The 15598-nt window shown below is 38.8% G+C and overlaps 1 protein-coding gene across 1 annotated transcript in view; it reads right to left on the reverse strand.

The window, feature by feature from the left end:
• Positions 1-10639: 10639 nt before the first annotated feature.
• Positions 10640-15598, reverse strand: part of nectin1b (nectin cell adhesion molecule 1b) — a 70360-nt gene continuing 65401 nt past the window's right edge. The window contains exon 6 of the mRNA XM_008308976.3: positions 10640-12001. Coding sequence (XP_008307198.1) covers positions 11496-12001 — 506 coding nt within the window. The 3' untranslated portion in view covers positions 10640-11495. The remainder of the gene's footprint in view (positions 12002-15598) is intronic.

Below are 15598 nucleotides of genomic sequence, written 5' to 3' on the forward strand. Positions count from 1 at the left end.
GAACCCATTTATGTCAGAGCTTTTGTCCTGACCAGACAACATCTTTTCACAGTGGCTTCATGGATTTTGCCTGTGACAACATTAGGGCTCATTGTCTACTCATTACAAAATGTGGCTTTGCAGACATAGAGTGTGTGGGCTTGACTAGCCTGCAGGCTGTCTTAATCTGTCTCCTTTCACAAATGTCTGCTGCATCATGAAGAGGAGAGTCAGTCAATGGGGACCAGGGACTGCTCCTCAGTTCTGACAGAGAATGGGAACATTTGGTATTGAAATTTGATTAACAGAAAAAGGAGAATACTTACTGCAGGTAACGATTTTAATCAGTATAATCAAATAAAGTGTACTGACTTTCTTTGAAATGTTTGTAAATTCCACACCCTTACCATGTTGATCCAGACCTGGTTTAGTAAAGAAACGTGTTAAGAGTTGTCTGTCTCTGTGTATTTGCTCTGGAATGAGATTGTGTCTTGTCAAGGGTTTAACCCTCCCTTGTCCAAATTTAGGGAGAAATGGCTCCAGCTTGTCCGCAACCTTGAGAGGATAAGGAGTGTAGATAACAGAAGAAGAAAAAGCTCCACAGTAAAGACAACTACGGTAGTTGAATTGTTGACCTCTAAATGGGTTAAATGGTTGAGAAGCAACAGGGGTGGTTTCACCATCTGTCCTTCAGCAATGACATTTTTGAGCACAAGGAATTTGATGTTTCTCCTCTGACGGTGTTCAGTTTGTGACTGTTTTACTGTGGAGTCTTTACTCAAATGTAAAAAGCTAAAGTTTTATCCAGTATCTCTGTTTTACTCAAATGTAAAAAGCTAAAGCTTTATCCAGTATCTCTGTAATGAGAAACAAGCTCAGTATAGCCTAATGTAACGGGGAAAGAGCACTGTTTCTTCTTCATAAATCTACTCAAGTAAAAGTAAGATTTATAGTGATGTACAACTACTTATAGAAGTACTTTATTTTGTAAAAAACAAACAAACAAAAAGAATTAATTACAATTAATCATAAAAGAATCAAAAACAATTAATTACAATTAATCATAAAAGAATAATCCCTTGACAGCTTTACACAATCATAAGATGTAGATGCAATTATTCTGAGTAGATTTAGTGGCAGTTTTATTCTCAGCTCTTCTTCTTTTGATTTTATTACCAATAACTCCAATTGGTAATAATATTCAGCTTACCATGTTCTAAGTACTTCCTTATATGGTATGTATAATTGCACAGTGCCTGAGCACAGTCACCTTAGTCATAATGTATTTACATAATACAGCCATAAAGAATAGAAGGACCAGAGAAAGGAACAATGTAAATTGCCCCTCAACTTGCTGTATATTCCATTTACCCCAGTTGGTTAATACATGTAATTCTACAGATTTTTTTCTTTTTTTCTTTCACCATCATGGACACATGTAGTGCTGCAGTGTGGTGCCTCTGGGCCATTCATAAGAAAACATCCTTCAAGTCCTGTCACTGCATTGGTGGAAAACAGCTCTCAGCTATTCATCTTTCCAATACAGATGATGGCCACAGATACTACCCACAGCGAGAATATGAGCTCGGTATTTTCGCATTTATTGTCTGTGTTATTACAACCAAAAGCACAAAGGTGGAGATTAAAAACAAGAACAAAAAAACCATGCATCTAACAGTTGAAGTAACAGAAAGGAATTGGTCTTTGGCTTTACACTGAGGATTAGGATTCATGGTGAATATTTGTTTTACTCGAGACTCAAAGCCCAGCTTTGTTTTCTAATGAATAATGCGGCTCTTATGTGCAGAGCCACATTATTCAAAGTTACTCATGAAGCGCTCTGTCAGACGTCCACACAATAAATACCTTGTTTTCAAACGTGAAGCATCCTTCCCGCACCGCAATCGAGAGGAAGAGAGACCTCATAAATCAACATGAGAGAAACCACCCTTTAACATGTTTCCGGACAGGAGTCCTTGTCCATACCTGCACATGTAAGAGCTTGTCGTTTCCTAGCTTTAGTCCTTTTATGGTGTTGTCTGTCAGAGGGGAAGATGTATTGTGTAAGTGAAAGCATAAAATCTCCTTAAGATTCTTTTCATGGAACTTGTTGTTCGACTGCATCAACAGATGCGGAGGGTTATCTGTGTTTGATGAAAACGTAAGTCATGAAGGGAGTGAAAACAAATTCATATCTACAGACCTGAACATCTTAATGGTCTGGAAGTGGTTTTGAAAAGCCACCAAGTCACTGTAGGAAAAATGAGGTTTGATGATGAAGTAAACAGCTGGGTACTTAATGCATAATAAACGCAAGAAGGTGCACTATGGAAGTAATGAATAGTATTCAACAAACTTAGCTTCAGGGCTTCAGTAGATGTTTTGAAATGAGTCTATACACTATATGCAACTTCAGAAAACAAATTAGATACCACAATAAATGACTAAATTTCATATATGAATATTAGTATGTGCTCACTGATCCAGATAGACTTAGTAGTGATGTAAAAACCAAACAAAAACAAGAAAAAACATCAGATAATGCCTTCTGTGACCACAAAGACTTTATTGTGCAGACTGGGCCGAGTGCCATGTGTAGAAAAAAAAAAAAAAACACACACGAAAGATGATCTTTGACTGAGGTTGAAATTTCTCAATAGTGGTATTTTTCAATTGCTAACTTATAAATTATATGGACCACAGTATTGTGTTCCTGAATGTTCTTCTTTTTCAACGTACGGTCTGTAAAATATCAGACTCTGGGAAAATAAAATTAAGATATAAATAGGCAAATTCCAAACAAGATATTCACACTAAAGAACACGCTAGTTAAACTGCTACTTTGAACCAATCAGAGTGGTTAAACTTTAATTGTAGCATACTAGAAATTCAAATGGATAATTACTAGGGTGACTAGAGCTGATACTCAGGATCGATGTGTCCAAAATTTCAGGATTGCACACAAAAAAAACAACAACTACCGTTCATCTGATCCGATACCTGAGCCAAAATGTTCAACTTAACTTTGTGCGACATGTCATTAACAGGGTCACTATGGCTTAGGTGACGGCAGCCCGCGGCATGCTGGAAGAGAAAAGAAGGTATCGGAGCGATAGCAGCTAAATCAGTTACAGTATCCAGCCACCCTTAGTAATTACCCTTCATCCTGACGTGAAACCTTTAACATAAAACCTGAAGAAATGTAACCCATAATTGGCACATTCAGTACATACATGAACTTTGCTCCCTCTAATTGGACCTTTTATTGTTACCGCTGCAACAATGGAAGCCTTTGGTCTTTTTTCTGGTCGTATGAAACTTGGATGCTCTTTCACTTCCATTTTCCACAACTCACTGACTAACGAATGGCTCTCAGCAGCAGCAGCAGCAGCGTTTACCGCTACAGCAGGTGTAAGAATCACACTTTTATTACGACCGTCTAAAACAAGAATTTTCCCCAGACTTCTGAAAATCTGTTTTAGTCATAAATCTGTTTTTGTTATATTATTAAAGCCGCCTCGCACCAAATGTCATCTTTTATGTACAAGCTTATTTTTTATTGAAGCCAAATTACATTTGCTGCATCGGAAATGATCAAATGTTTTTTGTTTTTTGTTTTCTTCCTAAAATGGAGATTTAAATACAACTGACACATTTGCAGAACAATGCAAATTTATTCTGCTGATTTATGCACACAGACTGACCTCACCTTTGTGTATTGAAACCTGCTGCTGGAGAGAGGGTAGTCTCCAGAGAAATATAATTGGTTGTGACTTGTCATGGCAACCGTCCTCGACACTTGGGGGGAATTAGTCTCAAATGGCTGCAAAGGGGGGGTTTTCTTTTTTTGTATGCATCAGCTTTTTAAAAATAGGGTTGCAAATTACACTCCGGTGCAATCAATGAGCAGCTTAGTATGTACACGTAACAGATTGGAATATTTGGTTTTGTTAGCAATAATTCTCATCCTTGAGAGGCTTGAGTGAATATGGGGGTCAGAGCGCACAAGGAGAACTACAGTGTTACTGACGATAAATCTTTCTACGAAGAGGAACCTTGGTCTCAATTAAATATTCTCTGACGACCCGTAGTGCCCTCCAATAGTCAGCCACCACTTGCTTGCATTCTGATTTTGAAAAAAAAAAAAATATATATTTTTTATATGTCTTGTTCACCACAGATCTGTGTGCATACAGAAAATTCCTAGTAACACTTTTGCGGTAAGGTTCGTGACACTGTACACGTGTATCAGTCAGTGCATCTGCTGACAGTATAGTACACAAAGATACTGTATCAAGTATGTGTACAGCGAGGCATGCACACGCTACACACAGTGTAAATGGTAACATGGACAGAGTATTCCCTGCAGGGCTCTGTACATGAGGTTTGTCAGCATTTTCTCAAAGGAGGGTTTAAGTCCTCGGTTCTTCCCTGGAAATGTTGGGTTTAATTGGAGAACACTAATGCACAGCTGGAGAGCTTCTTTAACTGGCCCTGAGAATGATCTCCACAGTCAGTCTATGTCTGTCTGTAGCTACTGCTGGTGTTCTGCTACAGACTACTGCACCAAGGTGTTAAAATAAAATACGGTAACAAATATTAATTGGATTTTTAACCAGAGAAATGAACAGGGGGGTGGATAAGACGGATTGTGTGAAGTGTGGAACAGTTTATAGTTCCTTAATTGTCTACCACTGCTGGACAGTTCTCCAGTCCACAGGGCCACATATGAGGGCAAACAAACACCGTTCACACACAGTCACATTGCTCATATCTGATCAAACTAATCTTCTAATGTGCATGTTTTTGGCCTGTGTGTTAACTTGGACATTGACCAACGTTACATTTACTTGAGTATGTTTTTCAAAATAAAATACTCCTAGGAATAGTTTTAAATCACTATACTTTTTACTTGAGTAGATTCATGAAGAAGAAACAGTACTCTTACTCCACTACATTGGGCTATACTGAGCCTGTTACTTTTATCAGAGATACTGGATAAAGCTTCAGCTGTCCAGTAGCTATCAAAGTAGTTTTTTTACCAAGTACTTTTTACTCTTACTCAAGTAATTATTTGGATGACTACTTTTTACTTCTACTTGAGTAATATTATTCTGAAGTAACAGTACTTATACTTGAGTACAATTTTTGGCTACTCTACCCACCCGTGTTCACCACAGTCATAGTCATTCCAAGTGGTTTACAGTGTCTTGTTCTTGTATGTTAGTTAATTGTACGTATTCTGTGCCATGTTTGTTCAGGCTGTCACAAATTCATCAGATTATTCCGACTCATACAATACAACAGAATACTAATACTACTACGGACAAACCTTCACTGTAACTGGATCTGTGTTTATGTCAGCCTCCTCACCCACAAACATACTGGAGCTCTGACTTATCCTCCAGTTAAACTGGGGCTGATTGGACTTTGTCTTGTTTTCATTAGTTGACAAATGCATCAATTACTATCGACGTCGTCATGTTGCCCCCACACAGCTTCATACTCTTTAACCCCACACAGAGACTGGTCACCAAACCAGAGTTTTGTAGGTTTTTTTTCGCTGTAAAGTTAAACGTTGTAACGACACTTGATGTGTGGCCTTTTACGGTTCTTATGGTTGTGGTGTTGTCTCATTATATACATTTTAATTCCAACAAGGAGTGATAGAGTTGGTTGTACAAAGCCATTCTATTTCTATTCTAAAACTGTAGCTGTAACTGTTGTTCTCTGGTCAATGAAGTAATCCACAAATGTTCATTTAATCAGATAAAGATGAACAACAATCATCGGGAAAATATTATGCGCAATTAAAAAGTGAAGTTAAAAAAACACCGTCTGTACTCCACTGTTTCTTCATGACTGATTGCAGCTGTTTGTTTTTAACAACCTGAAGCACAGAGTGCTGTTGAAAGAGTGAAAGTGTTTTGGTTTTAATCAATTTAATAAGAAGATGAACCTGTTCTGACAGGAAAAATGGGGATTTGAGGATGTTTCTGTTTTTTGTATAATCAGTTTTATTTTAAGATTTTTATAGATAGTAATGGGTAAATACACTTCCGGCAGATGTTGTTGACTAAAAATTATATTTATATTATAATTCTTCTTCTTTTTTTTTATGACCTGCCAGCACTCCCTTTGTGATCTACTGTTAGATTGCCTACTTGTGGAGCACCGCTGGTCTACATGAATTAACATGTTCAAATCTACTCTAAACACTAATGTTTACGTTGGAATAAAAAAGCCCAAGAAATAAATATAATACAAACATTTGAATGCAGGGATTATTTTAGTGTGGAGTGAGCTGGATGACAACAATGGAAAAAGTCAGGATTTTGATCTTTCAGATTAGTTTCATGGAAATGGAAAACCAGCACGAGCTCGGTCTCCAACACAAACGTCTTTTTTTCTGCCCTTGTTTCAGCGGTTTGGTGAGGAATTTGTATCCAAATGACCGTATGCCTTGTTTTTCTGAACAGCTCTCCAAGTACAAGTAGTCATCTTTAATTATGTCATGTTTTTGTCCCAGACAACCGCAAGAATAAGAAGATATGAAATTACAAATGCAAATGTGGAAGTCCACGAAACAGTGATCTGAACCCACATTGGCACATTGTGTTTTATTGGCGGTATGTTTTAAGCAGCTGATCACATCTGACGAGGTATTTACTATAATTTGACAATACTGATATGCTATATTTTGTCATTTTTGACAGTTTTCCCTCACAATTAAATTAATTAAACAACATTTTATTATTATTATTATTATCAGCTTACTTATAACAGCAATTTTTATTTATTTATTTTGTTTTTTTCTTACCCTATACTACCTATTACTACACATATGTGGAATGATTTCTCTAATCCAATGCAATCCTCAGGGACATTTGTGCACAGTGGACAGTGTAAGCGCTTCAGCAAGCTCTCTTTATAAATTCGTTGTGGAATGGAAACACAGCTTTTATCTGACTCCAGTCATATTTTATCCTTAAAAGACTTTCGTTGAGCAAACGCTGAGGAATTCCACTCTCAGGGCTCAGAGGAGGAGAAGAGAAAAACTAGACAGCCATGCATGTTAAAAGCCTATGTGCTATCAAAGCCCTTTGGGCTACAGAGGCTCCTTTTAGCAAATGGATGGCAACAGCTGCAAACTTTTGGCTGTTCTTAATGTGCATGGTGCAGATGTCTGCACTTGAGTCCCACACTCTGAGGCCTAGCTGAGCTGACTAGACACCTTCAGTGAGCTCTGAACTGGGAACATCTGCCCGTTCCATCAACTAAATGGAAATATTTGGCAAAATGTCTGCAAATACTGTAAATGAATCAGCTGCCCTTCCTAACCTCTTCATACAATGTGTGCAATTATAGTATTGAAAATATTCATACTATCAACAACATCCATTGTACTGAATGATTTCCTCATTTTCTACTTTGAAAAATATATTTCAGGATATGCTGTTTTAACATATGACTCTATTCCATTCTAAGAAAAACAAATAATTTAATTGTATATCATACCAGTGCACAATATGCGATATGACTTAATTACAATATTTATGCAAATATTTTGTTGAAAAAACAACTTTAGAATTCTTGTTTTTAAAACAGGAAGGTGCTTTTTTTTTCCCTATAACCCATTCATGCAGCTGAAATTCACACTTTCCACCTCTAGGTTTTTTCAGTTCTATCACTCTTCATTCTTTACCCATCTCATCAGCACACCACCATTCTGGATTCTGTGGAGAAGGAGGGGTTTATCAAGCTGTTACTCAGGCCAGATGCCTTCAATTTGGATATTTCCCCACTGAGTGGAAACCCCACAGACGTTTTAAAGACTTAATCATCGAGTTTGATTTGTGCAAACTGTAAAACATTATTGTGTTATTTTTCCTGATACGCTGCTTTAAACAGTATGAACTTTGTTCAACCTTAACAAAAGTTCAGTAGCTGAACAAACATTAACATATTTTACACCAAGGTCTCTGTAAACAGAATGAATCAGTATGATGTCATCAAGGCTACATTAACAATTAGAATGATGTGACGTGTTGTTATCCAGACAGTGAGCTTTGACAGAACAACGTTGACTATTGAACTCATTTTAATGTTTAAAACAAATACAAGTTACTTCACTGGGTCATCACAATTGAACAAGGATTTTTTTTTCATATTTGTAACACCCTCAGAAATGTACATTCACATGGCTGCATAACGACAGTTTCTTTTTTTTTTACCCCCCCACTTTCTTTTAATAGCATGATATGAACAGACGACACGTCACCCCTTTATTTGACAGTGAGTATTGTAGGAGCATTTAAAGATGGGACTTTGTAAGTAAGCTACTCAAATGTAACCTGATCTAACTAGCCATCCACGAGTTCCCATGTTTGCAGTCAACGTTAGTTAAATTTTACACGACCGCGGGCTCTAAGCGTTTGTCCCTATATAAATCCTGTCTATTTTGACCTTATGTACAGTATTTACAGCAGAATGTCAAACATTCTAAATACAAGAAAAGGAGATTAAGATGAAATGAAATTACAGTCAGTATTACAAAATAGATATTATACCACCCCAACAACATGAAGACAATGTTTACATCTACCGGTATACACAATGTCTAATGAGATCTGAAAGTTTTAGTTGTTTTTTTTTTTTTCTCTCTCCATTATGTCCCATGAGCTGCAAGCTTGGCAGTGGTTTTCACAAAGTGTGCACAGCAAAAACATAAAGAAGCAAAGAAAAGTTTGAGCTTGTGCTTTAAAAGGGCATAGAAATTGACTTTTCATTGGCCTGATGTTTTTTTTTTTTCGTTTTTTTTTTTGTTGTTTTTGCAGGGTTATCATTGATTTTGTGCTTGATTTAAATCTCTTTGGGGCTATTATTAAAAATGAAGTGCTGCTTGACCCTTTTAGCCATCCTTAGACTTTTCAAGGATGTGACTGTTGCTTTTTTCGGCTTTGACAGATAGTTAATAACGAAGCACTGTTGGTGGCGCTGTACAGCATTGAATGAAAAAAAACAAAACACACTGCCACGACATCGACTTAAGCAAATAAAAACATAGACATAGTTTCTCGTGTTGAGAAGAATGTCGTGGCTAATGTCTGACCGACTGCTCATCATCACGTAAGGTTCATAGGCACTGAAATGAAAAGGACAGATTAAAACATGCTTTGATAGGCTACATCTGTCTCTGTTAAGATGTTAATATGCAAACCACATGGGCTCACAACCCCGGAGCTGAAGATTTAATCTGCAGGTGATTAATAAACTAAGATCTGGTAGTACCGTCGTGTGGAACTTTGAAATTAAAATCTCTGACCTCAGCTCTGGAGCGTTTTGTAGCAACTGTTATGTTTCTCTCCCAAACAGCAGTAAAATTTTTTTAAACGTTCACCAACGATTAAAAAACAAACGAACAAAAAAACAAAACAAAACCCACCTGTGTAAATGAACCCAAATAAGACACCGAACATGAAAACGTATCGTCTATGTGGAAAATGCATCGAAGTTGTAGGCTCATAAGTAACATGCTTATCTAGAACATACGTACAGTAGACAAGCATGAGCTGTAGGGGGCACTGTCTGAAAATGTCCTTTTTAAAAACCGACAACACCGTTGACGTGCTGCCTTCTGAGCTGCAAAAGAGAACTGACGCATTGAAGTTGATACAAAAAGCAGCATACGTACGCACGTCCTCTCCCACACAAAACAAACATGCATAAAATAAGGCATATTACAGTATTTATATTGTTCTAAGGGAGTCAGATATGTCGTCTATATCTTTGCTTCTTTTTTTTTCACCCCCGTGCTATTTTGACGTCAAAATGAGCTCGCTGCATTTTAGCAGGACATTTTGTGATGGTAAGAAAATGAATCGTCTGCAGTGTGACTGTCCACTGGCACTTGTCTGACAGAGAGGGACCCAGGAAGGACAGAGAAAGAGAGAGAGGGGGGAGAGAGATAATGCCTTCAGCATCATTGTATCAACATTGGCAGAGCTCAAATGCCCATGATTGATATAAGGACAACCATCCTTTCATGGAATTTTCCCCCAAAAAACAAAAGGAACACATAATGTGGACACAATGAAAGCAGCAGGCGACTCATTCAACTTCGGCATGGTCGCCGTCATCTTGAACTCCCTTTTGAATCTTAAAATATTCTCCGTGCAGATACGAAAAGAAAAGTGTCAGTTAATATATTTCCCTCCGGTCCTTGACCTCCACAGATGACTCCACGTAGAAAAGGCTGCAGTGGTGGAAGGGGTGGGGGGGTCTCACACAGAGTCACACAAAGATGACATTTGTTACTGAGCACCCCCCCCCACACACACACACACACACTTTGAAAACCCCTGGTACAGGTCGTTATTGGAACTGAACCATAATAATGACAACTCAACAAACACAGGGAAAAAAAGCAACATTGGATTTAAAGTGGTAAGATTCCAAGATGGCGTACACAGGTCTGTCCCTTCAAGTCATGTGACGTGATTCAGAGCATGATTACATGTGAACTGTTAGACTAACTCAACCTCAGACCCAACTGTGTTTCACCAGCTGCATGTAAAAATTGTTTGATCTCTCTCTGGCTAATCCGCCTCATGGATGTAAATTTGTTTTGAACATGATTGAAAGACAGAATCAGTATTTATTTTTTTTGTTAGTGCCTTGTCGATGCGGCTCAGTAGACTGACTCCATCTCAGTAAAGAAACAAACGTATAAACACCGAGTGATCCAAAATACAAAGCATGTCTTTGGAAAACAGCAATGACATGTCAATATTTAATGCAGTGAATATATAAAAGTTCATGGACACTTACCCCAGTGAAAAAACTTAAAAAAATCATACTGGTGCTGTATGTGTTTTTTTTGTTTGTTTTTTTTTCTTCTTTTTTTTGTCTGAATTGTTCACCAAAAAACATGTAGAACTCCAGCTGTGGTTAGGTTAGATATTTAACTCTCATTTCTCTGTTTACTTACAAACCATACAAAACACCATAAAAACAACCAAAGGCAATGGTAATAGTAAAAACAAACAAACAAAAAACATTTCATAAAAAACAAAATCCAATCTTACATCCAGTGTAGGACTTTCACAAATGTGCTCAGCAAATCCTCAACCTGCAGTCTCCTTTTATACATTTAATACATCTATAACATGAAGAAATACACAAAAGGAATAATACACCAGTATTAATCAACCAATGACCTTTCCGGCCTCGTAGGTCAGTTCACGTAACGTATGACACTCTGCCCATTCACCTGGTAGCCTTGATCCTAATGTTGTTGTGTTGATGGCTGGATGTTGCTAGCACTTTAAACAGACATTTGATTTGCTAATAGAGATTAGTTTGATGGGGTCTGACATGGTGGGGTTTGGGAGAAGGAGGTGTCTTTGATGGGTGCAGTTTACGTATGGCAGGGTTAGGTAGTGGTGGACGTGAGGGGTGCGGTGGAATGGCAGGTGGGTGACACGGGGGCTGTTTGATTTGGATGTAACATGCCACTACACGTACCACTCTTTCTTAGAAATGACCGAGCCATCGGTTTGAGAGATCATATCATCGGCTAGCTCAGGTTCAGGGTCGTACTGGAAGGCCAGAGTCCGCTCGTCATAATCTCTGCTCTCGCCCTCGTCCACCGTGAAATAGGGCCTTTTCAGGTCCTCTGCCTCGGCTTCGAAATCACGCTCGCTGGCCTCGAACCCTCCAGTGCTGCCAATCTGGGCGGGTTTCTTCTCGTCGTCTGAGTCATCCGGGTACTGCAGGTTCTTTGGGATGGGGGGGTGGGCAGGCAGGCCGCCGGCCTTGCTGTACCCATTCCCGAACACGTGTTTCTTGGTACTGTAGTCTCCCTTGAAGGTGCGTTGGCGGCGGCGCAGGAATATGAAGAGTAGTATGGCTGCCAGACCCAGCAGGGCCAATCCCCCCACAGCGCCCCCTATGGCGGCCCCTGTATTGTGCTGCTCCTGCGAGATCTCCTGGCCCCCATTTGTCGGGTTGATAGGGTATTCTGGGTAGGAAAAGACAGATGGAAGGGAGTGTGTCAGTGCTCTGGTGGGAGGAGGTGCATTTGTGCAGGTGCATTTATTTTAAGGAATGATGGAAAAAGGAAGACAGGGAAGGAAAGGCAAAGGGAAAAGGGAGGAAACAAGGACTCCTACAGTATATCCTATCCAAACCCTCCCCAAACTATGCCATTCACAGTGTGTTTCAGATAATGAAATGTCAAAAGCTTTGTTTTAGAGATTTGCGAGGATGCATTCAGAAGCTCTTTCTTCAGGAGAAACATGCAGAAATAAATTTATAACCTTTCAAACTAAACACCATTAAAATCAGATTTTTTGTCAGTTAACAAACAGATGATTTGAAACAGTACTGTCCAGCATCTATGTTACAGTGTTGAAAAAGCAGTGCATAGCAAGAAACAACGCAGAAGCAAAGCATAGCTTACACACAAACAAATCTGGTCAGCTGATCGACATCTGTTTTGTCACACACACAAACACACACTTAAAAGAGGAAGAAGAGTTCCAGTGACTAATGACCTGCTGGTAGAAACAAACAACAACAGCATATTATTTTTCCTCAATGTTGTGATTTTACAGCTTTCTCAGCCTCGTAACTGAAGGCTGCTGAACTGAACCTTCACATCCATCCTACCTTTTTACACATGACGGTAAACAACAGCGACAAAGTACCATTGTTAAGTACATTACAGTAAAAGCCACCGACAAACTCGGCTTTGCTAAAGCTGCTTTGAGCTCCGGGACGTGACAAAATGTTGCATCTGGAATGTGATCAAAGCCGAGGTATGCTTACGTCAAGTTTGTCTAAACCTGTGGAGCAGAGGTTCAATTAACTTTAACAGCAACAATGAATCCTTCAGCAGGGAAAATGAACAAAACAAAACAACTCCAGAAAAGATTACAGCTTCTGAAACACAAGTAATTGGCTTAAAATGAAGCAAAAAAGAAACACGGGGCCGAACGTGACAAGTCTCTTCTGCAGAGATATCAACAAATCCAGACAAGTCTGAGATGATGCTCGCGGTATTCTCTGCCAGTGGTACTACTTCTGTTCTACTGATTTATTACCATCCTATTATCACACATCATCATCGCATAACTACAGATCTAAACACTGTTGTTATCGCTTTGAGTTCTTTGAGAAAACCATTCAATTTAATCACCACTAGTGAATTGTTGAGATGCTCAGATTAAAAATCACTCACGGATTCTTACTGGTATCGGTGCATTCTGATGCATGCGTTAACGTTCCCGACATAATTTCAGATGTAATCTGTAATTGAAGTTGAAGAACTCTTTGAGTTTTTGAGATCATTGGCCAAATTGTGAAGAAATACCCAAGTATTTTGAGATTTATCGGCTGCTATCAAAGATTTATTCTCTGCTTTAATTGTGATGGCACACAGTCTAAATGCCTTTGTTATTTCTAAAATCGTACCAGACTCTCATTACTAACTTTCATTACTAACATGACTCTTGTGAGCTCTGAATGTTTTAAAAGATGTGACCGTTTCCATAAAGGATCGAGTGAGGCCAACTCTTGACCCCCGTATATAGTTATAGTTGACACAAACCTAAACACATGAAAGCAGTTGTAAAAATTATGGTATTCTTCTAGGACTGTCAAAGCAGGAGCTCACAGAGAGTCTTAAAATGTGATTTTAATAGACCTTGAGATGTTTTCCAGAGGTGGACTAACAGAAGGTCCTCAAGAAAGAAGGACTCATAAAACTCAAAACAGGAAGAGTCGTCTTCTGTGCAGAAAAAACCCAAATGATTTCTTCTGAAACTCACAGATACGTGTTTGGCAGCACACTTTTTTGTGTGCCATATCACAATATCGCAAGTATCAAAAGTGAATACAAAACAGAAGAAGATTTGCCTAAATCTCATGGTATCACAAAGGTACTGGTACGAACAAATCACATTAACAAAACACTAATAATGAAACACATCTGAAATAGCTGGGCCATAGAGAGTGGTTTAACAGCATGAACGGGAACGGGAGGGGGGGCTGCACACCGCTTTCACTGGCGGCACCTGCCAACCACTGATAAAATAGACTTCAATGCTTCACCACCGTTCTGATTCTGTTCAAAAGGCAGCATCTATTAACACCACTGGGACCGCACTGATAATGTGGGAAAACCTTGACTTGCAATGGCTAAAATCTTCCATTAAGATTTATAGCCGTCCATATGTGCTATGAAATGCCATAATTGAATCCAGGGGCATGATGGATTTATGCAGGTGATGAATGATGTGAAATATGGCCGCCATTCAAGCCTGCCATTTTGCATTAGCATAATCACAGTATTTGGAACACTCAGGTCTGACATGATTGGGGGTTTGATTTACTAACGCAACACATTTTAATGACAAATTCTATTTACTGCACAACTTCAATGTTCACCCCCCCAAACCTCCATGTAAAACACTTGTTGGTCTTTAACAGAAATGTAACAAATTGTAAATTGTTCTCCAAATGGCAATGGCACCAGGTACCTGCCAGATTTGTGGAACCTCCTGAAACAATACACTAGGGTGTTGTGTTCAGTGTATTCCAGAGGGAAGTGTAGTGCTATAGCACAGTATGACAAAACAGAGAATCTTTAAAGGTATGTCAAGGGTTGGCATTTCTACAAGCAAGCCTCAAAGTATGACAAACAGTTTCACATTTTTAAATGTGCAGGTAGTGATTCTGGGTGTGCTCCAGTCATGTCTGAACATGAGAGGGAGAAAAAAAAACAGTCTCATTCCTGAACCATTTTAACAAAGTGTTGTGACAGAGACTTGGAGCAGAAGAAAAGAGTTCAAACGACAGCTCAGGGAGTGGTGTTAAAATATGACTCGAATGAGACACGAGCAACAGATGACAGACCGGGAGAAATGGAAGGAGATTCTGAGTGGTTGACAAGAGTAAATAAAACATGACATGATTAGAGAGCGGGGGAAGAGGACAATCAGCGAAGATGCATTCATTCTGTCCTGCCGATGAACCAAATTACTCTTCTGTTCAAATTTAACGTCGGTGGTGATGTCATGAAAACGGAATGCTCTTCCCACTAATAAGACTCCACGCTGGCTGCAATTTAACATGTAGCCTGTGGAGTCGACACCAAGGCATTATTTTCCAATAGTTCTTTTTTTCCTGTTGCCCATTTAACCAGTTTTTTTCCAGTATGTAATGTTAATATTACCTCATTTAAGGTACAAAATATACCAGAAAGAACACTAAGTACTGCCGCAGTGATAAAGCTAAACAAAATTAAATTTCAAAATTATATTACATTAAATATGTAGTTTTTCTAATACCTTTGACTTCTTGGCATAAGAATAGGAGCGAAACATGGGCTTAAAGAATAAGAAAATAAAAATAAGAATAGGAGCGAAACATGGGCTTATTGTGTTACGATTATGTTATGATTGTACTGGTCCAGCCCACCTGACATCTAAGTAGGCTGTATATGTTTGACACCCCTGATATAGACGCTAATGCATTTCTACCAATACTGGCTCCACATGTGTTCCACATTCAGTCAAGATCTGGATGTGCCAGAGTAAATAAAAAGGGAAAAGGA

The sequence above is a fragment of the Cynoglossus semilaevis genome, chromosome 4, assembly GCF_000523025.1.
Source record: "Cynoglossus semilaevis isolate Cse_v1.0 chromosome 4, Cse_v1.0, whole genome shotgun sequence".
Lineage (NCBI taxonomy): Eukaryota > Metazoa > Chordata > Actinopteri > Pleuronectiformes > Cynoglossidae > Cynoglossus > Cynoglossus semilaevis.